We start from the raw sequence: 27980 nt of genomic DNA, 5'->3' as shown, positions 1-27980 counted from the left end.
GATGATAAAACCTCTTGAAGCTTCATTTGTAACTCTAATTCTCCCTCTAAGACATCTTATAATATACATTGAAATTTTCAACCTGGAGTGAAGTCAATGGAAAAGCCTATGTTTTGACTGAACGACATATGGAAATCTGATGTTTAGACACATTTTCCTAGCAACAAAGCAAAGTTTTCACCAAAGAATTTTTATGTTATCCTATTGACAGTCTTGCACTTGATGAACTAGGGAAGATAGAAAGAAAGAGAGAGAGGGAGAGGGAGGGAGGAAGGAAGGAAAAGAAACTTGATTGTTAAATCTTTAAGAGTGCATCAAGTACCGTGCACGTTCTTGGAGCAGGACGACATGGAGAGAAAGGCTGGGCTCCCCCAGAACCTCGGCATCCACAGAGTTAATCCTAGATACCCGTCTATTGGTTCAGGTCAAGTTTAGGTGGAAGATGGCGTCATGGGAGCGGGAAGAGTATACAGCCTAGAAGCACAGGCTTTGGAGTCAGGCTGAGTTCAAGTTCTGCCTCTAGAACTTAGTATCTGTGCCCCTGGCAAGTTACTTAGTCTTGTGTGTTTTAAAGTTTTTTTTTTTTTCTCAGCAAAATAGGAACGATAGTACCTATCTCGGGGTTGTGTTTTCAGGACCGATGAACACTTGTAAAGTCCACATCATTTTGTCTGACACATTTAAAGGCTAGAGAGTTGATGGTTATCAGTATTATCAAAACAGGGCTGCCTCACGGATGAGAGACAACAGAGACAAGGCCTGCTGAACAAAGTCAAAGACAGAGAGAGAGGGCTTCCCTGGTGGCGCAGTGGTTGAGAGTCCGCCTACCGATGCAGGGGACATGGGTTGGTGCCCCGGTCCGGGAAGATCCCACATGCCACGGAGCGGCTGGGCCCGTGAGCCATGGCCACTGAGCCTGTGCGTCCGGAGCCTGTGCTCCGCAACGGGAGAGGCCACAACAGTGAGAGGCCCGCGTACCGCCAAAAAAAAAAAAAAAAAAAAGAGAGAGAAGAAACAGTGGGGAGAGTGGCAGAGTTCACGTCAACAAGTGGATGGCACCCGAACTCTTAGATACGCTGACAGGAACGTAAATGGGTACAACGCTTTCCAAACACCAGGGCAGCGTGTGCAAACGCCCTGACTTAGCAACTCCATTTCTCGATATAAGTTCATAAAATGCACATCTCTGTGGGCCCAAGAACATGTTTATAGCATTATTATTCTGATAGCCAAAAAATCAGAAACAACTCGAAAGTAGGATGGATAATTACAATGTGGTATATTCATACAGCGGAATCCTATTCCGCAATGAGAGTGAAGGAACTACTGCCGCACACAACCACCTGGATGCATCTCGCATGCAACGCTGAGCAAAAGAAGGCGGACACAAAACACTGTCTGCTGTATGACTGCATTTATGTAAAGTTCAGGAACAGGCAGACCAAGCTATGATTAGAAATAAGGATGGTCGTTACCTTTTGGGGGACAGAGTGAGTGCCTGGGAAGGCGCATGGGGAGCCTACCTGGTGCTGGTTACAATGTGCTCACTTTTTGAAAATGCATCATGCTGCCACCCTACGATTTATGCACGTATTTTTATACATGTATGTGCACTTTCATGTGTTTGTTTTACTCTAATAAAGAATTTAAGGAAAAAACTGGCCCAAGTATTCAAAAGATATTGCTATAGATTGAATATTGTCCTCCCCACCCCCTGCCAATTCATATGTTAAAACCCAATGTGATGGTGGGAGGTGAGGCCTCTGAAAGGTGATTAGGTCATGAGGGTAGAGCACTCATGAATGGGATTAACGCCCTTATGAGAGAGACTGAGAGCTCCCTTGCCCCTCCCACCATACGAGGACGCAGCAAGAAGACGGCCATCTGTGAACCAGACAGTGGGCCCTCACAGGCTACCGAACTGCTGGCGCCTTGATCTTGGACTTTCCAGCCTCCAGAACTGTGAGAAATACGTTCCTGCTGTTTAGAAGCCACCCAGTCTACGGCATTCTGTTATAGCAGCCTGAATGAACGAAGACAGATCTCTTCACGGGTGTCCTTTTTAGTAGAGAGGGCCGCATTAAAGAAAAAATGAAAAGACTTTGGTGCTAAGGAAAAACATGAAAAGAAAATATAAAGCGTAACAACAGTTATGTTTACAAACTGCAGGTCAACTGATAGCACATTTGATAAGTTTATCCTACCACGCCTGACTCTGTGAATCAGGATAGGCTGACTTACGCCATGGTAACAGCTCCCAGAGCTCAGTGGCTCAGCACAGGCTCCTTGTTCTACACAAGGTCTAGCGCACGCCGGCAGAAGGCGCTCTCCCTGCACTCCCTCAGGGACCCAGGCTGGAGGAAGCTTCATCCTGACACGTGTGTCCACAATGACGTCTGTGGTGCAAAGAACACAGGGCAGACTGGATTTGAACATGTCTGCCCCAAAGAAAGACATGACCTTTCCACTCCCTTTGCACTGGCCAGAACAGGCCACACCATCAGGCCTAATCCCAGAAGGGTAGATGTGCCACCACACTACGGGCAGGAAGGAGAGGAGCTGGAAAGGAAACAGCTTTGCTGACGCCACACTTACCCCTATGGCTCCCAGGCTCAGTCGCATTCAAAATTCTGTCTACAAGATGACTGAGTGGTTGACGCCCACCCACGCTTCTCTCTCGTATCCCTCTAGCAGGAGGTCGTGGAGACGCAAGCTGGATCTCCAGACCACTGCCACCCCCTTGCCAACTGGTCCTCAATATGGCGGCTGCTATCATGTACGATCTGGTCCCTGCTGCGGGGCTTCTAAACTTCCTGGACCTAAGAGCGGAGTGGAGTCGCAGCCTCCTTGGGGTTATGCAACAGCCACAGCGGCACGGGGACAATCCCGTACGGCTGAACAATCCCTGATAATCCCCACCATGGTTGGTGAGGGGCCGTGGGGCTATCGGACTGCTGGGTGTATCACTCTCACTCACAGAAGAAAAAATGAAGGGACGAGAGCGGAGGAGAGACAGGTACAGAGCTAGAGGGGAGGAAAGAAGCAGATGAGGGGGTGAGAGGAAAAGACTGAGACAGTGGAAATAGAAAAAAAGCTTTCTGTCTCCAATCTGTCCCAGATGCAAAGCTTTTCTTATGTCTTATATAGTGTGACTCTAGGCTTTCGGTAGCATTTCCACTTCTGCTAGGTTTTTATTAAATAAGTACCACGCTGGAACCCACTCTGTTTATTAATAAAGAAATGACTGCACATATCTCAAGAAAGGAAGCACCCAGCAGGCTCCTATTCTCTGTCAACACATCTCTCTCCTCTCGCTGCCAGAACAGGGGGATCCCAAGTGGACATCTCACTGCAGGACTCAGAGGAAGCAGGAACAAACCCTGGCATTTTAAATGCGATCTCCTCTTAGAAGCACATACCAGGGTCAGGAGAAGTGTACTAATACTAGAGTTTTTTATTTTGGTTTTTTAACTCACTGGCTTATAATTTAATTTTAATCTGGATTCAAAAGATACAAAAGAGGTTGAAACATTTTGAGATAAAATGAAGAGCTGAAAAGGGATGGGGGTTTAAAACTGAAAACTGTCCTGTGGTAATGACGGGCGCCTGATTTCCCTGCGCTATACGATCCAAATAACTTATCCAAATGCTGACAGTCATGAGCCTTGCTCACTACAACAATTCCTTTTATTGTGGAAGAAATCACTTCATTTAGTAAATGGCCAGTGATGTCAGGTAGAAATAGACAGTGGATGGAATCAATCGAAAATGTCAGAAAAGAGGCAGAGCTTGTTTTCGACAAGTCCAGTCTTTGAAAGTCTGCGGGAGCTAAAGAAGTGGGTGATTCCTCTGACTTCTCAAGATGGTGCCAGGAGTCGTTTAATTGCTAGGCTCTCCCTGCATGTTCTGAAAGGATTCAAGCTCCAGAAACAGGTTTCCATGTAAACTTTTCAGGAACACATCTGCTGTGGAAAATAAGATGTTCGTAGTGGCATCGGGACCCCAAACAAAGCATAAAGAGAAAGATACATGTAAAAATGTTTATTGAAAATGGAAAATCTTCCCACATGAGGAAGAGGTGACCAGACCCACGGTACAAATAGGTTTCTGACTTGAAGATTGGTGATTTAAAGAAAATGCGACCACTTGCATTTCTTGCTAAAAATAAACCAAGGGGAGCTTAATTGAAAAGACATGCTATAGCAGCTGTTGTTGGGTTTTAGGTCAAATAACCAACGAGTCCAACTCAAGATGAGACTGGGTAAGCCCCATTAAAGAGTGTGGCTGAAGGGCAGGCAGACAGTGTAAATTACTGCCCTTTGAGAAGTGATGTGGTCGCTCTCCTTTTCTTTGAAGATTTTAATTAGAAATTCATTCCTCTTCACAGATTTTATTTTTTAAAGGCCACACCGTGTAGCACGTGGGATCTTAATTCCCCAACCAGGGATCGAACCCATTATTCTTCTTCACTGATGCTTCAGTTAGTTGTGTTTTAATTACAGACCTTGATCAAAAAAGCAAAAAGAAAAGCAAACAGAGCCAGGACCACAGACATCCTCAGTGTACAGTCCTGGTGTAGCCTTTGCAATTGTAGCGCCATTCTGGAACTCGCCGAGTCTTGCTGAGTTGCATCCAAGGTGTGGGATACTGAATTCAGGTGGTTCCCAAGCCTATTTCTGAATTCCTATAGAAAGAGAAACATAGAGGAAAACGGAAGACATTAAGGATGCAAAATAAGAAAAAAAGCGCTAATGTGACATCAGTCAAGCACAGGACCCCTAGAAGGAGCTATTTTTTTATTGAGATATGATTAACATATAATATTGTATTAGTTTCAGGTACACAGCATAAGGATTCAATATTTGTATACATTGTGAAATGAGCACCACAGTAAGTCTAGTTACAACACAGTTACAATTTTTTTCCCTTGTAATGAAAACTTTTAAGGTCTACTCTCTAACCAACTTCCAAATACACAATGCAGTATTGTTAACTATAGGCAGCATGCTGTACGTTACATCCCCAGGACATATTTACATGATAACTGGAAGTTTGTATCTTTTGACTCCCTTCACTCCTGTCACCCACCTGTCACCCCCCTGTGTCTGACAAACACTAATCTGCTCTCTGCATCTATATATTCGGTTTTGTTTTGTTTTTTTAGATTCTATGTCTTTCTCTGACTTATTTCACTTAGCATAATGCCCTCAAGGTCCATCCATGTTGTTGTGAATGGCAAGACTTCCTTTTTTTTTTACACCTGAGTAATACTCCATTGTATACATACGCCCCATCTTCCTTGTCCATTCACCCATTGATGGACACTTAGGTTGCTTCCATCTCTTGGCTATTGTAAATAGTGCTGCAGTGAACATGGGATGCATGTATCTTTTTGAGTTAGTGTTTTTGTTTCCTTTGCGTAAACACTCAGAAGTAGAATTGCTGGATCATATGTTGGTTCTATTCTTAGTTTTTTAAGGAAACTCCATACTGTTTTCCAGAGTGGCTGCACCAATTTACACTCCCACCAACAGTGCACGAGGGTTCCCTTTTCTCCATATGTTCACCAACATTTGTTAGTTCTTATCTCTTTTGATGATGGCCATTGTGACAGGTATGAGGTTACATCTCATTGTGGTTTTAATTTGCATTTCCCTGATGATCAGTGCTGATGAGCACTTCTTCCCGCATCTGTTGGCCATCTGTCTGTCTTCTTTGGTAAACTGTCTATTCAGATCCTCTGCCCACTTTTTCTTTTTTTTTTTTTTGTGGTACGCGGGCCTCTCACTGCTGTGGCCTCTCCCATTGCGGAGCACAGGCTCCAGACACGCAGGCTCAGCGGCCATGGCTCACGGGCCCAGCCGCTCCGTGGCATGTGGGATCTTCCTGGACCGGGGCACGAACCCATGTCCCCTGCATCGGCAGGTGGACTCTCAACCACTGCGCCACCAGGGAAGCCCCTCTGCCCATTTTTAAAATCAGATTTTTTTTTCTATTGAGCTGTATGAGTTCTTTATATATATTTTGGATATCAACCCCTCATCAGATATCAGATATGTGATTTGCAAATATTTTCTCCCATTCAGCTGGTTGCCTTTTCATTTTGTTGATGGTCTTCTTTGCCGTGTACAAGTTTTTTAGTTTGATGTAAGAAGAAGCTATCACTCACTCCTTCAACACAGGCACATTCAAACACCTACCATAGGCCTGGTAGGCCAAGCTACGTACAAGCTATAGTTCCTTTCCTTGAAGGGTCAGACCAAGTTCATAAATTTCCAGATTATACACAAACTATATGAAAGAGACAAACAGTGTTTACGGAGAATCAAGGCCGACTTCACGAAGGGTAGAATTTATGTAGAGTGGAGTCATCACAGACGTATCTAACTTTTAGGGATGCAACCATATCTACTCAGGAAAAGAAGAATGACACAGGAAAAAACCACGAAGCCATTTTATTCATCAAACACGTCCCTTAGGACAGGGACTCCCAGCTGGTGCACCGCTGCAGGAGGGCTGCCCCGACCCCCAAGGGGCACCTGAAGGGGTCTGAGTGGCCACAGGGCTCCACCCCCACGCGCAGCCTCTGCATCCACTCTGGTGTGCCATGTGCCTGACATGGAAAGGCTGGGAAACCCTGCTTGGAGAGAACACGAGGAGCTAGGAGACATGACGGTGAGACTCTGTAGGGGGTCTCTGTCCCCTGATGCGTCTCAGCAGGTGTGGGGAGGAGGGGACAGGGGGCACCTGGCCACTCTCAGGGAGGTTCTAGTGTTTCGACGTGTAATTTTGATTCCACGCTATAAGATTTCCACCTTATGCACAGGCCTTAGAATCAGTGTCTCCCCTGTTGAAACCTGAATAACACTTTAAGAGATGGAGGCGGGGTGGGGAAGGAGAATCCGGGATGGAAGAAACATTGCGGGGCTGGGAGGAGGGGGCGAGCCAGAGGCGCGGCTGTGGAAGTGCAAGAAAGCCACAGAAGCACAAGATGCCTCCGAACAACCATTTCACGTGGCTTATTCTTTCCTTCCACACTCTCGAACAATCTGGGGACAGCTTCGGCCCCTGTGTGGAATGGCAGCCCCGCCATGCACAGTAGAAGCACTGGAAGGGTGCTTTACGGAAGGTAACTCTGGCACGAAGGTGTAGGGTGCATTGAGGGGAGTGGGGAGGTGGGGGTAGAGAATCCGGGGGCAAGCTGTGGCGACAGATGAGGTGGACAGTGCTGAGGACCTGTGTTGGGAGGATGGCGGAAGGCACGGAAAGGAGGGCACAACAGACACTTAATGTAGAATCAACAGTAGCTGAGTTCAGGTGAGTGGGTAATGGAGGGACAAAGAAGAGGAATGGGGAAACGAGAAGAACTTTCACAACCCAATTTCCACCAGCTAATACTTGCCTGTGATAGATATGGAAGAACTCTTGCTTTGACTATAGGAGACTGATTGCAAAATTAATATAGCTTTTGTCCACAAGGATGAATCTCTCAACCCCAGTGGCAGTCGAGCCATCATTTACTTCTGGGCTCCTCAGGGATCTGGGCTGACACCCTGCTGCTGTTCCTGCACTGGGGGCCCTTGACAAGAAGGTCACAGCTGGACAGACGGAGCCGTGGTCCCCGCAGCAGTGACGGCTGCACCCAGACCTGCCCCGGGAAACCGCTCTCTTGTACGATTGGCTTTCTGCATGATATTTTGGAGCTGGGAATATGTTGACAAGCTTTCATTTTGATGGTTAAAAATAGCCCCAAGGTCTCAAGGACAGCACTCAACCTTGGGAAAGAATGCAGCCTTCTACAGCTAAAATAACGGAAGCTCTGTGAGTTCCTCAAAAGCAGAGAGGTTGCCTAATTCATCTCTGGGTTCTTGCACAGCGGCAAACACAGAGCAGGTACTCAGCAAGTGTTCAGAAATGAATGAACGAACGAATGAGTGAATGAACGGATATGAGGATGAGTATTCCAGATGAGATACAACTGATCAAAAACATGCTTAGCTATGTCTCTGGTGATCGATAGGCACAACTGTAAAAGGGTCTTGAGTTGTTGCCTCTAGCAATTAAACCATCACTTCCTAGGCTTGGGTTTACAAGACAAGAACTAAGAGGCTGATTAAGTTCTCCTAGGCCTGAGTTCTTTAACCTTTTTAAGTCACAGATGGCTTTGAGAAGGCAGTGAGGACTACAGACTGTTCCCCCAGAAAACTGTGGAGGCATCCGTGCACATATACACACAGCCTCGCTCACACCCTGCAAATAACTTCAGGAGGTTCACAGATCCAGACACTGTGGGGCCTGATGCTTTCTCTTAAAAAAAAAAAATTCAATACAAAATTAAGAACAGGGTCTTGGAAGGGGCCCCTCAAAGTGTCAGGCCCTGAATCTTAAGCTCTACTAGCTTCAGGGAAGATCTGCTCCTGTCCCACCCCCAGTTCTGAAAAATGAACCTTGGTTCTGTGCATGCAATCCCAGAAGCTGCCATTCGGTGATCACTGGTGTTGGGGGCCAGGGGTCAGGCTGCCCCGGGCAGGACTAGGTGAGTCTCAAAGCATCAAGCATTGGGTTGGTTTTTTAACATATTCTGCTTCACAAAGGTGCAGTACAGGTAAAGTACCTGTGCACTCAGCCTGAAAATACCCTTCAACTCTTTTTTTTTTTTTTTGCGGTACGCGGGCCTCTCACTGCTGTGGCCTCTCCCGTTGCGGAGCACAGGCTCCGGACACGCAGGCTCAGCGGCCATGGCTCACGGGCCCAGCCGCTCTGCAGCATGTGGGATCTCCCCGGACCGGGGCACGAACCCGCGTCTCCTGCATCGGCAGGCGGACTCTCAACCACTGCGCCACCAGGGAAGCCCCACGACCCTTCAACTTTTAACAAGAGTTTCACAGAATTTCTTCCTCTGTTCCTTCCAACTCATTTGCCATAAAATTTTGCTCAAAACATAAAAGGCACCTATTAAAGCAGCATTGTGGATTATCTGTGGCTGGGTTCAACACAGTCATTCTTTCTTGGGCACTGATTTTTCCCTCCCTCACTCAAACATTTAACACATCTGAACATAACGGACCCATATGGTGGCAAGCTACTCTCCTGTCCCTGGGGGCAAGTCTGCAACACAGGATCGTGTGGAGTACCGTGGCACCCATACGCAGCCCCACAAGAAGCCCACCCTGCCATTCTCCCTAAGATCAAGGTGAGAGCTTGATGACACAGCAGGAGAGAGGAAATGCAGCCTGTCTCTGCCATGCTGTGCTTCTTTTATTATTTTCACCCTGTACCAGTTCACCATCTTGATTAAAGGAGTTTGACGATATGTTTTAAAATATAAGATTGAAAAAAAGTTTCTCAGATGACAGAGTGATCTGTTGCCAGCTAGCTTTGTACATTTCAATTGTCACTACCACTGTGATACTGAAGGAAAAGTAATTTAGAAATACAGGAAATACAAGGACTTTCTCATAAAGTCCAAGATTCTCAAACATATAAATGCACAACTATTATGATTTCCACACAGTCAGAAGCACCATTCATGAATATAAAATAATGTAGTATTTCTAGACGGTAATGAAAATAAAAAGGGTTTACAGGTGAAGTGATGATACATAACCAATAGCAAGATAAAGTTTAGACACACACACGCGCAGAGTAATGTATACAATTGACTTTAGAGAAAAACCTGGCAGAGTCAGTAGTTCTGGAAAGTAAACAGAAGGCTCGAGCCTTCCAGAAACCTCTTAAACATTACCAAGTCATTAATCTTTGAAATTTAAGACACACTTGTATCTCTCAAGCTATAATGCAACAAATACAAGAAATTTTATTATTTACTAAAACTAATTAAACATCAACTCTCAGATTTATAATTCTTAAGAAATCAAATTCCATTTAGAAATGCCTTTTACAAAACAGATAGAAACAAAGCAGGATATGACCTTCGTTCAATCAAAAAGATCCACGTATTTATCCGGTCATAGTAGACTAAGGACACATTAAGAAAGTGTTAACTTTGATTAACATGCTTTTCCCCCCTTGTAAATCTCACTGTTCCCTTGATTAATTTCTAAACATACTCACTTCCTAATTCTTAAACATATTGTAATTTTCAAAAGTACAGCTTATCAAATCCTACTAAAGTAATACATCTATTAGAGTAGCATCACATATACATGCCAAAAAAACCAAACCAAATCAAAAACAACTTTGATGTTCAGAACCTTCAGGGATCAGATTTCAATCAGTTAAAGATAAAGACAGTTGGGACGGTAACAACAGTCAACCTCTAATTATTTCCTTCTTCTCTAGCAGTTATACATGTATTGCTAGGGAAAGGAAGGAGAGGCCTTTAACCTGGGCACTTTTATCACCAGAGAAACAAATGGGACCTGTTCTAGAAGCAGTAAGTACATGGGCTCTGGGCTCTAATCCCAGCTCCATCTGAGAATTCTTGGGCAAATAACTTGTCCTCTCTTTTGCCTCCATACAGAATCACCTGAGATAGAGTAAGTATCTGCACATCATAGGGTTGTTATGAGGATTAAACGAGGTACATATATTGTGTCTTGAACATTTAAGATTCAAAAAAGATGAACACACTCCATGGTATTTTATGGTCCTAAGGAAATATGCAAACTGCCTCAGATATTATTTTTGTAAAATTACAAAGTCACTATTTTATTTGCTTCTCAAACGTGGTTTATCAATTTAAACTATTTTTGTTTCTTACACGTATCATCAGGAGGGGCACAGTATAATGAAGAGCATGGCAGACCAGAAACCGAATCCAAGCTCAGATGTTTATTAGCTGTGTGACCCCGGGCAAGTGGTTTAAGCTCTCCAGGCCTAGTTACCTCTTCTGTGAGGTAGGGAGACCAGTATCTACTTTAAGATGTTATTGAAAGGGTTAGAATTCGCATGCCCAGAGCCTGGGCAGAGTGCCAGGAATACAGAAGGTTTCGATGAAGGGCCACCATTATACTCCATTCCAGGAGTGTGGCGTGGAAGACGGAGAAGGGCAGAGCCTCCCACAGCATTTGCCAGCAGTGCCGGGAGGGTGACGTCCTGTCCCGGATGCTGTCCTCGCAGCTCTAACCCGCGAGGGAGAAGCTATGCCCGCCGTGAAGTTGGCACCTCCTACTCCCCGGGCTCTCAGTCTGTGGGGTGAGCCTTCTGGAAAGGCTCTTAACTAAAACCATACTATATAAGAAGGGAGACTTGGACACCACCATTTATAAGGGGGAATTCCCCTGTCAGATGTGCCACGGGCCCTTTTTATGTCTGCCTTTTCTTCTAATACCTAATATTGCTGTAACGCTGCTTTCAAGGAAACTAAAGAGGAAGAAAAGAAGTCACAGTCACCGCCACGACTCTGCTCTCCGCCTGACCCTGCCATCTCGCCTCCAGCCACCATGCGCCCCTGCCCCTCTTCTGATGGACGTGTCAGATCTCGACGGGACAGATCTCGACCCTCTCAACCAGCACCCAGCCCAGATGCACCGGAGCTCCCACTCTGTGGGCTGTGTGTCCTGCCGGCTGGCCCTCGTCACGGCACTCACGGCGTATGTGATCCCCCAAGCTCTCGCCGTCCCACCAGAAGGTGCGCTCAGTGCACGCAGAGCTGAACGAGCTGCACAAGAGGACCCGCTCCAGCGGAAGCCTCGGGCTCCACACAGTTACCAGGAGAGGGGTGCAGGGCGCCTCCCGGCAACTGTATGGCCGGCTGATCCTGAAGCTGCCTGGTGGAGGAAGAAGGGGCCACCAGGGCTGGGCCTCCTCTAAGGCCCTTTCCTTCTGTGGAGCTCACCAGACCCGCTGAGAAAACAGGCCTCCAGGGCCACCCTTACTGGTCCTCCTCACAGCTCTTTCAGCCAAAAGAAACAGACCTGAAGGAAACGGAGGGTACCTAGAAGGTGGTCAATCAACGTTCTCTGAAAGGATATTTGGGTTTCTCCTTGTTCCTTTGCATTCTGTGTTCATATTTTCATATAGTTGCAAGGATCCTGTTCTTGGGAGCTGATGAACTTGCCCTTCCAACGTTAGAAAGCCACCCTGTTCAGTGGCCTCTCCTGCCATTCCTCCTCACCAAAAATGTTTATAAATTGTGACATGGGTGCAGAACCAGAGGCATAACGATCCAGCAAGAAAGGTGGACGACAAGCTCTGGGTAAACATACTAAGTAGAAGAAGCAGTGTTTCTGGAATGTTCCCCATGTGCCCAGAAGGGCTCTATTCTCCATGCCTTCTCTCCTTTAATCCTCCCAACCACCCAGTGAAGTAGTTAACACAGGTTTCTCCCAACTTTAAGTATTCACCCAATTTACAGACAGTAGGTGTAAATGTGGAAGCAGAGGAGAGGATTGGCTTTAGACATATTAAGTCTAGCCTGGTAGTTACATATCAGAGATGCATTTATAGTGCAATGCAAAGAAATGAGAAAAATCAAGGCACTGAATAATTATTAAAATAACTACCAGTATCAAGATTCCTATCAAACAGACTTTCTCCACTTTACATGGAGGTGACGGTGTTATTCTGTGTTTCCCCAGAGAAGGCCCTTCCAGGAAAGCCAGCCCCAGGTCAGGCAGAGACATTGCACGCGACCTGTCTTGCAGCTCTGGGCCATGTTGAGACTCAGTAAACGTGACCTGTGGACGGCACATCCCGGGTTTCCTCTGCACACACACGCACATGCCCACACGCACACATACTTGATCTGCTCACATTAGAACGTGTTGCAAAATGTGTTTTAATGAGGAACAGTTGGTCTGGTTCTGCTCAAATAAAAGACATCCCTGTAAGAGAGTTGCCACCTGTCTCCCCAGCTTGCAGTGCAGCTTCTAAATGAATTCTTCGGTCCCTGCCGCCTGCAGGTGTTGCCATGGGCCAGCAATCACATTCCACATGCCAGCTTCCCTTCCCGGACCGACAGACAACTTTGTCCCTGTGCTTCGTGTCATTACTGGATACCAGGACGGACACGGGATTACAGGGGCCAAGGTACCTTTCTCCAATATACTTCTAGACATTTCTCAAACTGGGAGCATCTTAATATCACATAATTAGGAGTGCCCATTATCTCTGAGCCAAAGATGGTAGTATTTTCTAGCTCTTGCAGTCTCTGGAAAGAATGTTATACGTATAGTCCATTAGCGTTACTGGTATATCGTCATGTAACAGGATCAACAAATTAAACTTGGAATCAATTATACCTTATCATTTATTTGGGGAGAAAACTGACATTTGAAAATCTCTTTCACGGACTCACATGATGACAGCACAGTACTGTCAGCCTTTTCTGTATCACTTTTGGGCATGAGCAATTCTAAATCAGAAATTATTCATATGTAATTTTTCCTCTTCCCCCTCACCTCAAATGTGTACTTGTTTATCAGATCATTAAAACTGCAAAGAAGAAGTTTTAAACCAGAACACACACACACTCTCTAAAAAAATCACTATTATCTTAGTTTTCTGAATCTTATTTTGGTGATAGCAGAGTAAACCCAAGGCTCTGCTAATAAGGCCACACATAAATTATTAAACTGTCTGCCGTACGATCAAGTGCGTTTCAGATTATATTCTGAATAATTTTGGCTTGACGTCCACCAAAGGAACAGATCTGACGTGTCCCTGCGTGGTCTCGGTGATCCCTCCCTTGCTGGATGCCCAACCCTCTGACCTGAACAGCACTAAACGAAAGAGATAATAATCCTACCAAAAACCAAAGCTCGGCACTTGCCCAACCTAATTATTTCCTGTAAGAGCGGATTTCACCCTACTCAAGAGATCTGAAAATGACTCTTAAGCTCTGAACTTCTTTTAATAAATTCAAAATATTTCTTATGTGTAAATTTTTCTCATGGCTCAGAGGCACTGTTACAGCTTGAAGTGGAAGCTAACAGGGAGGAAGAAAAAATTGTTTGATATCTTGTAACTCTAGATAAATTAGAGTTTAGAATCATCTTTTTTTCAACCAAGCCTGAACATATGGCCTATGCAGAAAACCTATCGAAACCAAATATGTGATCAATACAAGGAAATTGTCTTAAAATATACATTATGCAGCGCGGTACACTATTCAAAAAGAACCTCTAAATCCCCTAATTTCGAAGAGTTTGCTTTGAATACAAAATTATCTTCATAGCAGAAAGGTATCTCTACTACAATTGCATTTTATCCCTAAAATATAAACTTAAGGAGGCACCCCTTCACATAAGCAGCCCTAACGCGCACTGCTGCATGAGTCCCTGGTGAGGAGAGATGAACAAAGGTGACTGCTCAGGCTCCGTAATGCCTTCTCAACCCTCCACTGCGGGCTTCTATCTGAATGCCTTCATCTTCTTTGAACTTTTTTTTTATTTTAAAGATTCTTCTGATGTGGACCATTTTTAAAGTCTTTATTGAAGTTGTTACAATATTGCTTCTGTTTTGTTTTTTTTTTGGCCACGAGGCATGTGGGATCTTAGCTTCCCGACTAGGGATTGAACCGCACGCCCTGTATTGGAAGGTGAAGTCTTAACCACTGGACCGCCAGGGAAGTCCCCGTCTTTGACCTTCTTAATCTTTCTTGAACCTAGGACAAAATGTCCATTCAAATAAGCTTACACTTCCCTGATTTTCGACTTGTTAACACGTACCAAAATAAGAGGGGTGGGGCAGGTAGGGTAGAGAATCAGATCCCAAATTAATAGTATAGTTCTCTCTTCTGCTAATTAAATATCAGCCACAGATGTACACACACACACACACACACACACACACACACACACACACACGCGTGCACACAGACCAAGAGGCTCACTTAGAACTATGAAGTCTGTGATCACAACGTTCATGACAGTGGCAGAAATCAGAACTCATCTGTTCCGAATTACTGGCTGGAAATAAGCATTAGTACAAACTAAAGCTGCTCCACAGGTGTGGCAAAGTTAAAGAAAAAGTGAATTGGGTCAAAATGCTTCACTGACAATGAAGTCCTTTTGATAATCTCTTAAACCAGAACCGAAACGATCCTCGTTCCATGGAGTGTACACTGGAAGCTGTGAACTGGGATGCAGATGGACATAACAATTGGGGGCATTAAAGTTAATCTTTAATCAATTCAACTCAAAATAATTACTCCTAAGGATTTTGTCCAAATAGGTAACCATGAGGGTGTGTTGGCAGATGTTTGTTTTAAATAACAACAACAACAAAAAACATGGGTGATGTTAACTGCTATCACAATGCAAACCTCTCATCCTAAGTATCACTTTCAATGACACTGGAAATATGGTTTTAGCATCACTGAGCTCCATGAACTGCATAAAATGAATAAAGGAGATGGCAGGTGCTTTGTTCTGTCTCAAAGAATCTCACAAATGATGAGCTAACATGTAAAATGTTTCCTTCAGATCACCATGACGTTTATTCATCTTGCAAAGTTCAGATAAACTAGTTAAGAAAAATTACACGGTACATACTCACTGTAATTACACTGAACTCAGCCATCTGAAAAAGTTCACATCTCTACCTATTTTCCTATCACTTCCAAAGTTCTATTATGTGTTCTTCCAAACATCCATTCCAAGGTATGCCCGTTCTCCCCTTCTACTTTGAACATGGATAATTTTTTAAAAATAAAAAATGATGATTCTACCAAAAGTCATTAAAATAACTGAGAGAAGGGCTTCCTGGTGGCGCAGTGGTTGAGAGTCTGCCTGCCAATGCAGGGGACACGGGTTCGAGCCCTGGTCTGGGAAGATCCCACATGCCGCAGAGCAGCTAGGCCCGTGAGCCACAACTACTGCACGTCTGGAGCTTGTGCTCCGCAACAAGAGAGGCCGCGACAGTGAGAGGCCCGCGCACCGCGATGAAGAGTGGCCCCCGCTCGCCGCAATTAGAGAAAGCCCACGCACAGAAAAGACCCAGCACAGCCAAAAATAAATAAATAAATGAAATTAAAAAAAAAATAACTGAGAGAAGACTAATATTAAGAGATCTAATCATTTATATCACTATAAAAGCATGGCAGGCAGCCTTTCAGATGGCCCCAAACGATCCTCACCTCCTAGCAGCCACGTCCTTGTGTAACACCTTCCCCGGGACGATGGACTGAACTTACTGACTTGCTTCTAATTAATTACACTCCACATAAATGATGGGATGTCCCTTCTGAAATTAGGATACTAAAAACTGTGGCTTCTACCTTTCTCACTCTCTCTGTTTGCTTGTTCTGGGGGAAACGAGCTGCCCTATGCAGAGGCCCTCATGAGAAGGAACTGAGGGAGACTTTCTACGAACAGCCAACGAAGAACTGAGACCTCAAACAACCCAAAAGAAACTGGGTCTCACTGGACTAAAATCAAGTGAGGTGTCGTCCTCCTTCTGGAGGCTCTAGGGACAAATCCGTCTCGTTGCCTTTTCCAGCTTATGTTACGTGGCTGTGACTCCCTTCCATCTGCAAAGTCAGCATTCTCATCCCTCTGATTCTGATTCTCTCGGAGCCTTTTCACTTTAAGGTCTCTTGTGATGTCACTGGACCCACCTGGATAATCCAGGAAACCTCTTTATTTTGATGTCAGTACATTAGCAAATTTATTTTGAAGTTTAACTTCTTTTTTTGTTAGTTATCTATTTTATACAATATTAGAGTACACATGTCAATCCCAATCTCCCAATTCATCCCACCACCACTTCACTCTGCATGGCAGTCTCTAGGTCCACCCATGTCTCTACAAATGACCCAATTTCATCCCTTTTTATGGCTGAGTAATATTCCACTGTGTATATGTACCACATCTTCCTTATCCATTCGTCTGTCAGTGGGCATTTAGGTTGCTCCCATGACCTGGCTATTGAAAATAGTGCTGCAATGAACATTGGGGTGCATGTGTCTTTTTGAATTATGGTTTTCTCTTGGTATATGCCCAGTAGTGGAATTGCTGGGCCATATGGTAGTTCTATTTTTAGTTTTTTAAGGAACCTCCGTACTGTTCTCCATAGTGGCTGTATTAATTTACATTCCCATCAACAGTGCAAGAGGGTTCCCTTTTCTCCACACCCTCTCCAGCATTTGCTGTTTGTAGATTTTCTGATGGTGCCCATTCTAACCATTGTGAGGTGATACCTCATTGCAGTTTTGATTTGCATTTCTCTAATAATTATTGATGTTGAGCACCTTTTCATGTGCCTCTGGGCCATCTGTATGTCTTCTTTGGAGAAATGTCTATTTATGTCTTCTGCCCATTTTTGGATTGGGTTGTTTATTTCTTTTTTTAACACTGAGCTGCATGAGCTGATTATGTATTTTGGAGATTAATCCTTTGTCCGTTGATTCATTTACAAATATTTTCTCCCATTCTGAGGGTTGTCTTTTCATCTTGTTTATGGTTTCCTTTGCTGTGCAAAAGCCTTTAAGTTTCATTAGGTCCCATTTGTTTATTTTTGTTTTTATTTCCTTTACTCTAGGAGGTGGGTCAAAAAATATCTTGCTGTGATTTATGTCAAAGAGTGTTCTTCCCATGTTTTCCTCTAAGAGTTTTATAGTGTCCGGTCTTACATTTAGGTCTTTAATCCATTTTGAGTTGATTTTTGTGTATGGTGTTAGAGTGTTCTAATTTCATTCTTTTACATGTAGCTGTCCAGTTCTCCCAGAACCACTTTTTGAAGAGACTGTCTTTTCTTCACTGTATATCCTTGCCTCCTTTGTCATAGATTAGTTGACCATAGATGCATGGGTTTATCTCTGGGCTTTCTATCATGTTCCACTGATCTATATTTCTGTTTTCATGCCAGTACCATATTTTCTTGATTACTGTAGCTTTGCAGTATGGTCTGATGTCAGGGAGCCTGATTCCTCCAGCTCCAATTTTTTCCCTCAAGATTGCTTTGGCTATTCGGGGTCTTTTGTGTCTCCATACACATTTTAAGATTTTTTTGTTCTAGTTCTGTAAAAAAAAATGCCACTGGTAATCTGATAGGCATTGCACTGAATCTGTAGATTGCCTTGGGTAGTATAGTCATCTTTACAATATTGATTCCTCCAATCAAAGAACATGGTATATCTCTCCAACTGTTTGTGTCATCTTTGATTTCTTTCATCAGTGTCTTATAGTTTTCTGCATACAGGTCTTTTGTCTCCTTAGGTAGGTTTATTCCTAGGTATTTTATTCTTTTTGTTGCAGTGGTGAATGGGACTGCTTCCTTAGTTTCTCTTTCTGATCTTTTGTTGTTAGTGTATAGGAATGCAAGAGATTTCTGTGCATTAATTTTGTATCCTGCAACTTTACCAAATTCATTGATTAGCTTTACTAGTTTCCTGGTGGCATCTTTAGGATTATATATGTATAGTAACGTCATCTGCAAACAGCGACAGCTTTACTTTTTCTTTTCCAATGTCTATTCCTTTTATTTCTTTTTCTTCTCTGATTGCCATGGCTAGGACTTCCAAAACTATGTTGAATAATAGTGGCAAGAGTGGACCACCTTGTCTTGTTCCTGATCTTAGAGGAAATGCTTTCAGTTTTTCACCATTGAGAATGATGTTTGTTGTGGGTTTGTTGTATATGGCCTTTATTACGTTGAGGTAGGTTCCCTCTATGCCCATTTTCTGGAGAGTTTTTATCATAAATTGGTGTTGAATTTTGTCAAAAGCTTTTTCTGCATCTATTGAGATGATCATATGTTTTTTATTCTTCAATTTGTTAATATGTTGTATCACATTGATTGATTTGCGTATGTTGAAGAATTCTTGCATCCCTGGTATAGATCCCACTTGATCATGGTGTATGATCCTTTGAATGTGCTGTTGGAGTCTGTTTGCTAGTATTTTGTTGAGGATTTTTGCATCTATATTCATCAGTGATATTGGTCTGTAATTTTTTTTGTAGTATCTTTGTCTGGTTTTGGTGTCAGGGTGATGGTGGCCTCACAGAATGAGCTTGGGAGTGTTCCTTCCTCTGCAATTTTTTGGAAGAGTTTGAGAAGGATGGTGTTAGCTGTTCTCTAAATCCTTGACAGAGTTCACCTGTGAAGCCAACTGGTCCTGCACTTTTGTTTGTTGGAAGATTTTTAATCACAGTTTCAATTTCATTACTTGTGATTGGTCTGTTCATGTTTTTTATTTCTTCCTGGTTCAGTCTTGGAAGGTTATACCTTTCCAAGAATTTGTCCGTTTCATCCAGGTTATCCATTTTACTGGCATAGAGTTACTTGTAGTAGTCTCTTATGATGCTTTGTATTTCTGTGGTGTCCGTTGTAACTTCTCCTTTTTCATTTCTAATTTTACTGAGTTGAGTCCTCTCCCTCTTTTTCTTGAAGAGTCTGGCTAGAGGTTTATCAATTTTGTTTATCTTCTCAAAGAACCAGCTTCTAGTTTTATTGATCTTTGCTATTGTTTTCTTTGTTTCTATTTCATTTATTTCTGCTCTGATCTTTATGATTTCTTTCCTTCTGCTAACTTTGGGTTTTGTTTGTTCTTTCTCTAGTTCCTTTAGGTGTAAGGTTAGATTGTTTGAGATTTTTCTTTTTTCTTGAGGTAGGATTGTATTGCTATAAACTTCCCTTTTAGAACTGCTTTTGCTGCATCCCATAGGTTTTGGACTGTCATGTTTTTGTTGTCATTTGTCTCTGGGTATTTTTTGATTTCCTCTTTGATTTCTTCAGTGATCTCTTGGTTATTTAGTAACATATTGTTTAGTCTCCATGTGTTTGTGTTTTTTACATTTTTTTCCCTGTAATTGATTTCTAATCTCATGGCGCTGAGGTCAGAAAAGATGCTTGATATGACTGCAATTTTCTTAAATTACCGAGGCTTGATTTGTGACCCAAGATGTGATGTATTCTGGAGAATGTTCCATGTGCACTTGAGAAGAAAGTGTAATCTGCTGTTTTTGGATGGAATGTCCTACAAATATCAATTAAATCTATCTGGTCTATTGTGTCATTTAAAGCTTGTGTTTCCTTATTAATTTTCTGTCTGGATGATCTGTCCATTGGTGTAAGTGAGGAGTTAAAGTTCCCCACTATTATTGTGTTACTGTCAGTTTCCTCTTTTATAGTTGTTAGCATTTGCCTTATGTATTGAGGTGCTCCTACGTTGGGTGCATATATATTTATAATTATTAGATCTTTTCTTGGATTGATCCCTTGATCGTTATGTAGTGTCCTTCCTTGTCTCTTGTAATGTTCTTTATTTTAAAGTCTATTTTATCTGACATGAGTATTGCTACTCCAGCTTTCTTTAGATTTCCATTTGCATGGAATATCTTTTTCCATCCCCTCACTTTCAGTCTGTATGTGTCCCTAGGTCTGAAGTGGGTCTCTTGTAGACAGCATATATATGGGTCTTGTTTTTGTATCCAGAGGCTGTGTCTTTTGGTTGGAGCATTTAATCCATTCACGTGTAAGGTAATTATCGATACGTATGTCCCTATTACCATTTTCTTAACTGTTTTGGGTTTGTTTTTGTAGGTCCTTTTCTTCTCTTGTGTTTCCCACTTAGAGAAGTTCCTTTAGCATTTGTTGTAGAGCTGGTTTGGTGGTGCTGAATTCTCTTAGCTTTTCCTTGTCTGTAAAGCTTTTGATTTCTCCGTTGAATCTGAATGAGATCCTTGCCAGGTAGGGTAATCTTGGTTGTAGGTTCTTCCCTTTTATCACTTTAAATATATCATGCCACTCCCTTCTGGCTTGTATAGTTTCTGCTGAGAAATCAGCTGTTAACCTTATAGGAGTTCCCTTGTATGTTATTTGTTGTTTTTCCCTTCCTTGTTGCTTTTAATAATTTTTGTCTTTAATTTTTGTCAGTTTGATTACTATGTGTCTCAGCATGTTTCTCCTTGGGTTTATTCTTCCTGGGATTCTCTGCACTTCCTGGACTTGGGTGGCTATTTCCTTTCCCATGTTAGGGAAGTTTTCGACTATAATCTCTTCAAATATTTTCTCGGGTCCTTTATCTCTCCCTTCTCCTTTTGGGACCACTATAATGCGAATGTTTGTGTGTTTAATGTTGTCCCAGAGGTCTCTTAGGCTGTCTTCATTTCTTTTCATTCTTTTTTCTTTTTTTCTGTTCTGTGGCAGTGATTTCCACCATTCTGTTTTCCAGGTCACTTATCTGTTCTTCTGCCTCAGTTATTCTGCCATTGATTCCTTCTAGTGTATTTTTCATCTCAGTTATTGTATTGTTCATCTCTGTTTGTCTGTTCTTTAATTCTTCTAGGTCTTTGTTAAACGTTTATTGCATCTTCTCGATCTTTGCCTCCATTCTTTTTCTGAGGTCCTGGATCATCTTCACTATAATTATTCTGAATTCTTTTTCTGGAAGGTTGCCTATCTCTACTTCATTTAGTTGTTTTTCTAGGGTTTTATCTTGTTGCTTCATCTGGTATATAGTCCTCTGCCTTTTCATTGTCTGTCTTTCTGTGAATGTGGTTTTTCTTCCACAGGCTGCAGGATTCTAGTCAGTTCATTAGCAAATTTAATTCCACCTGCACCCTTAAATCCCCTGCCTCCCATGTAACCTGACATATTCCCAGGTTCCAAGGATCAGGCCATAGGCATGTTTGGGACGCTGTTATTCTGCCTACCACAGGCCCTACGGGTGATAATGTTGAGTTGCTGGGTACATACACTTCAGAGAATAACTGCCATCCTCCAGAGAACTGGAAGTTTCCTAATCGAAGACCATGAGAAAGAGCTTTAACTCCTAACTTTTAGATTTTAGATTCTTTATGTGAAAAATGAGGGGTTTCTTTTATTTTAAAAACTAGATCTAACCCTTCCCGTTTCACAACTCAGTAACTAAAAACAAGACAGTGAGTTGTAGAGCTGGGATGACTGGCTCAAAGGCTAAAGCAGCATGTAATTTATCTGGGGCTACAGAAAGAGGGTGGAACGATGTGCAGCTCACAAGCAAAAAAGTCCAGGATTTCATAGGTTGGGACAGACTGAATACAGCAATGGTCCCAACTCTTCGTGCTCCCCTAGCTGTGCCTTCGGTCACATAACTGCCTAGTGCTTTCCCTGATCTTGGCCACGTGACTTACTTTGGCCAATGGCATGTTATCAAACATGCCGTATGCCAAGGCTTGGAAAGCTCTTGTGCATTCCTGTTTGCTGTTCCTGTTCCTCTGCCTTTACCATGAGGACGTTTCCAGGTTAACCTGTTGTAGGATGAGACACATGGAGCAGAGCTGATTCACCCGAGTAGTCCCAGTTGTGGCTACCTGCCAGCTGCCAGCTGAATCACCAGGCATGTCAGCAGCCACATCTAGATCAGAAGATCCACTCAGAGACCCCACAGCTGACTGCAGATGTGTGAGTGTGCCCAGTCGAGATTAGCTGAACCCCACTAAGGTTTTGTGGTTGTTATATATGAGGCATTTATAGTGACAGTAGCTAACTAATATATAGGATGACCAGATATTTGGTTCTGCAATCCTTTTTAAGTAAGGGATACACATATATCTCCAGCACAAATATATTCATTCACTCATTCATTCATTCAAGAGACACTGAGTGAGCATTTGCTCTATGCCAGGCACTATTCCAGACATTAAGGACAAAGGAGTGAACAAAGCAAAATAGCTCAGCTCTCATGGATGGGCCTTCCACTGTATTAGCTGGAGACAAAGAAACATAGATATTTGGTATGTCTGATGGTGAGATGTACCGTGGAGAGAAACAGAGTAAGGACAGAGGGGGTACTAGGTGTGACAGATGGTGGGGGCTGCTACTCAACAGAGGGCTCCTCAGGAAGGCCTCATTGATAAGGTGGGCTTCAGCAGAGACCTGAATGGAGGAGAGGACAGACATGATATGTGGGCATCTAACAGAAGCACGTTCCACGCAGAGGGTCTAGCAAGTGGGAAGGCCCTCCTGAGGGAGCAAACCTGCTGTGTTCACATCTCAGGTGGAGCACGGAGGCCAGTATGGCCGGCCCAGTGTGTTCGAGGGGGAAAAGGGTAAATGATGATGTCAGAGAGGCAACGGAGGAGTATGCAAGGCACTAGGCCTTGTAGGCCAGTGCAGGGCCTTTGGCTTCCACTCTGAGTGTCATGGGAAACCCGAGACTTTTTAAAAATATTTCTTACTGTGGTGAGATATATATAACATCAAAATTACCATTTTAATCATTTTTAAGTGTACAGTTCAGTGGCAATTACATCTGCCATGTTGTACAGCCATCACCACTGTCTATTTCTAAAACTTTTTCATCACTCCAAACAGAAAACTCAGTAACTATTAAGAAACAACTCTCCTACCTCCAACCTCTGATAACCTCTAATCTACTTTCTGGCTCTACAGATTTGCCTATTCTAGATCTTGCATACAAGTGGAATCACATAATATTTGTTCTTTTGTGCCTGACTTATTTCACTTAGCATAATGTTTTCAAGGTTCAGCCATGCGGTAGCCTGTACTAGAACTTCACTTCTTTTTAGGGCTGAACAAAATTCCATTGTATGTATATATCGACGTATCAAAGACATTTTGTTTATCCAGTTATTTGTTGATGGACACTTGGGTTGTTTCCAGCCTTTGGTTATTGTGAATAATGCTGCTGTGAACATTGGCATACAATACAATTGGCAACAAACAGAGCGAGTATCTATCTGAGTGCCTGCTTTTAATTCTGCTGGGTACATATGCTAGGTCATATGGAACCCTAGATTTTGAGCACAAGAAAGACATGATCTGATTTTTATAGAGGGTAGAAACAGGGAGACCAATTAGGCAGATTGATTGTGTTTATTTTCAGATTATATAGTACAGAGCATGGAAAAACCACCTCCTACAAGAATATTTAAAAGAAAAAGCTGTAGCAAATAACACTATCCCACACTATGGATACTTTGTGACTGGTCAGAGGAACTGACCTCATCTGAAGGACAGCAGAAAAGAAATAGCACTCAAAGTCAACGAAAAGGGGAAACTTAGAAACACGATCACAAAGTATTTATTTTAGGTAACTATACTTTAAAAAACGCTGTTGTTGGTTATAAATATGACTGAAAAGACCAATGACCAACTCCTCTTCTCACGGTATATATGTCGTGGATGCGATATTAGCATCTCGGTTAACTAGGCCCAAATAAATCCTCAGTGATCATCACCATGCCACCAACTTCGTACCGCATAGTCACTGATCACTTCCTCTGTGCCAGTACTGCTGAGTGCTTCCCATGCATCATCTCACTTCATTGTCAGAACTACCCTATGGAATAGATTCCATTATCCCCAATTTATAAAAGAGGAAACATACCTTGAGATGGTAAGTGAGCAGCCAATGCACACAGTTGTAAGGGATAAAACCAAAATTCCAAAATCTATACAGTAAGACCACAAAGTTTATGTGCTTGAGGGATACTCTATTCTTTCAAAGTGGATGTTTGCAGGAAAGAATCCCTGGGAGCCAGGGGCCTCTAGAAGGAAAATACTGACCTTGATAAGGTAAATCTGCAACAGTTTTTGGCTTTTTTTTGTCCTTTGGACTTCTTTCTCAAGTGGTGGCAAATCTGAAAGTTACTGGATCCTATATTTATAGGTTGACTTCCTACCAGATAACTGTTGACTTGACACATGGCTTGTACATTTATGTTTCTCAGTAATTTTATAGAATTACACTAGGGAGATTGAGGGACAGGAGAAAATTTATTTCTCCAAAGCCCTTTAAATTTCAAACATGGCAAACTATGTTAGAAAACAAAGATATTCATGGTTCTATTATTTTAGGCACAACTCAAAGTTAGTACTCTGAATATGACAGGAGAAATAGGCTGAAAATTTATGGTTAGAAGCATGCCTGGCTCTAAAAGTACTCATCCCTACAGTTCCCACGAAAAGAATTTAAATTTGCAAGATTAACATCAGTTTAAAAAGAGGTTTTTGCAATCTGCCTATCAAGATGTCAAATGACTTCAAAGAGCAGGTTGGGTGGCTTGACTGTGATTTTTTTAGCCTTTAAAGAATATACTAATGTCCTAAGTTGAAGTAATAGACGATATCAACCTATCACGTACTGTCAACCTCCCTGCCTCTGGTCAAGAAACCCTCTATTCCACCCTGCGTATCAGTGACAGCCAAGTTCATTCAACAAGTATGTACAGAGCACCAGCTCTGAGCCAGGCACTGTGCTACGGCCCGAAGCTGGTGGTGAACAGAAGAGACAGGGTGGCCCTGCTCTTGTGAACTTTTGTTCACACAGGCTACTTTCACTGTTTTGCTCGTGCTCAAAAACGTGCCAACGTGCATGGTAGAAACTTCTAGTATTCACCCATATCTTCTCTATCTTATTTATACAGAAGTATGTACTTCCCAAACTCTTGAAATTGGGTGGGGCCACGTGAATAGTTCTGGGCAACAGACATAAATAGAAATATCCTGTGCCACTCCTGTGCAGAGGCAGTGAAGAGCCTGGTTCTCCAGATAGGCAACCTGGGTCCCTGAGTGCCTGGGTGGAGCAGACAATCCCTGATGCCAGATGTGCTGTAGTATGAGTAGGAAATAAACCTTTCTTGTGTTAAGCATGGGATTTCAGGGTTAATGTGTTACTGCAGCACAGCCTAAGTTATCGTGGACTAATACATGTGCTTTGTTGTATAACGTGCTACTTTACTTCAAAGCCCAGAGGGCCCACTCTTCACAATGAACATTATTTTACGCTTGCTCCCAATTGCCCACATCTGCTTACAGATGCCCAAGGAAAGCCAGATTTATTCCTTGCATTCACTTGCCTCATGTTCCTTTTGCACTGAGAAAAATCTCCTTCTTCACTTCCCTGATTAAGTCCTTCTCACCTTCCAAGTCCAGTTCTAATCCCATCACATCCACGAAACCCTCTGTAGTGGGAACTGTGTGAATACTCTCTTCACACTGACAGTCTCCACGCTGTAAATCTCACCTCACTAATACAGATTCCAAGAAACACTTCCCATCCTCCTTTGTCCCTAGGGTACAAAACCTGAGACCCCGGTTCTCCACACTCAGATGCAACAGGTCTGAGACCTGGATTGTGAAGTAAGCTTCACGAGGAAGCAGTCAGGGCTTGGGGCTTCTAACTTGCTGGGGCAGGAGGGGCGGAGGTCACATATCTTACCAGCAGCTTCTACGTGGTTTGGGTGTTATTGTCAGAAAACTCAGCAAAGAGTCTGCTCCACAGCCCTAATTATTCTGTGGACGATCCAGTATCCCTTTCTAAACCCCTTTCTGTTTAAACTAACTGAGCTGTTTTCTGTTGTCATCAAAGAACCCCGACCTATACATTCCCTGATACCCCAAGTCTACAGAGGTCTCCTATCTTCCTATCTCTTATGATCTGATGTCATTCAATTTAGCACTTTACATATTACAGATTTTGTTTTACAAGCACCTGTCTTCTCTTCCCAACTACAGTTCCATCTCCTTGAGGGCAAGGATCACACCTTAAGACTGCTGGTCCCAAGCAGCGCTCGGCATAGTGCTGGGTCTACTTTGTGAATTGATCGGATGACCATATAATTTATCATCCAAACCAGGGTACTTCGGAGAATGGAAAATGGGCACTATTATTAATTATACCAGGGTAACAGGTATAAACCAGGGCCATCCCAGACAAACTGAGACATATGGTCATACGTTGGCACTGGTAATTGATGCCTGAGTAAGAAGTCTGAAAAGTAACGTAGTCAAAATGAGAGAACAAAAGAGCAATTCTGGACACCTTAGATGTGGTAAGAATCATCTATAAAACTTTAATCACCGGAGCAGTGATGTCACATCGGGCAGCCAGTGCACCCACAGAGGACCCTCTCTCTCACCCCAATCCCTCCCAAAAAGGGTCACAGCAGAATAGCAGTACTACGAGAAGAACATTCAGACTAAAATCTCCTCAAAGGCCGAGACCTTATTCATTATTTCCATCTCCAATATCTAGTCCGGTGCTTAGATAATATCATGTTCAATAAGTACTAAAACATATCCTAAGAAGCCAGGCATTACCTGCATGTTCAGTCTGAGGGTAATTCAGGCTGGGGGGCCTCATTCTTTTCTCTCGCCCCAGCCATTCCTAGCTCCGGGAGTCTGCCTGTTGCCTTGCCTCAAGCTCCCTCTACCCGCTTCTCTGACTGTGGGCCAAGAATGCAGAGGAAGGGGAAGTGCCTGCCCAATCCCACCCTATGGTGTCTCCTTGTGAGTGCGCACAGCCATATAAAGAACATTTCATGGGACTTCCCTGGCAGCCCAGTAGTTAAGACTTCACCTTCCAGTACAGAGGGTGTGGGTTCGATCTCTGGTCAGGGAGCTAAGATCCCACGTGCCTTGTGGCCAAAAAACCAAAAACATAAAACAGAAGCAATATTGTAATGAATTCAATAAAGACTTTAAAAGTGGTCCACATCAAAAAAAAAAAAAAAAAAAAGGACACTTCATGTGTTCTAGCTGCTGTAACCCAGGCCAGAATAATAAAAGAAGGTAATACAGGTAAAAAGTCGCAACACCAAGGCACATACTAGAGGCTCACTAAACAGTAGCTATTATTATTATCATTGAGGCACAATTAGTTCCTTGATGCATGCAATTCCCCTCACCTCTGGAGGGGGAAAATTATCGTCAGTGATCGTACAGTTAGTGATGCAAGTGAAATGAAAGCTAATTGTTTAGCATCAGCTCGCTCTGATGATACTTTGAATGGTACTCAAATTGGTGCATGGAAGGTACTGCAAACATACTGAAGACCTTTTGAACTGACATAATCATACAAGTTCAGCTGTAATGCCCAGTAAAATACAGCTCAGGGGCATAGAATAAAAGCTGTGTATCTAGACTGTGAAACCCAAATACGTCCTAATGGATCTGCAAATGGAACTAATTAGAAGCCATATGAAAGGAAGAAATGGACTAAATATTAGATGTGCTACAGTTTTAATTGTGACAACAATTTAACATATGGGCAATGAAGAATTCAGTATTATATAAAGTTAAAAAGGAAAAAAAAAAACTAGGAAAAATTGCTCGGGATTGGAGCCAGT

General features: G+C 43.0%; 1 protein-coding gene across 5 annotated transcripts in view; it reads right to left on the bottom strand.

Moving 5' to 3' along the window:
* Positions 1-4026: 4026 nt before the first annotated feature.
* The window catches only part of CDKAL1 (CDK5 regulatory subunit associated protein 1 like 1), a 650929-nt gene continuing 626975 nt past the window's right edge, over positions 4027-27980 (bottom strand). For all 5 annotated transcript variants that reach the window (XM_067752107.1, XM_067752108.1, XM_067752105.1 and 2 more), the window contains one exon: positions 4027-4684. In XM_067752107.1, coding sequence (XP_067608208.1) covers positions 4493-4684 — 192 coding nt within the window. In that variant the 3' untranslated portion in view covers positions 4027-4492. The remainder of the gene's footprint in view (positions 4685-27980) is intronic.

Source organism: Pseudorca crassidens, chromosome 10 (assembly GCF_039906515.1).
Source record: "Pseudorca crassidens isolate mPseCra1 chromosome 10, mPseCra1.hap1, whole genome shotgun sequence".
In the NCBI taxonomy this organism is placed as follows: domain Eukaryota; kingdom Metazoa; phylum Chordata; class Mammalia; order Artiodactyla; family Delphinidae; genus Pseudorca; species Pseudorca crassidens.
This window is presented reverse-complemented; position numbering and strand designations above follow the sequence as displayed.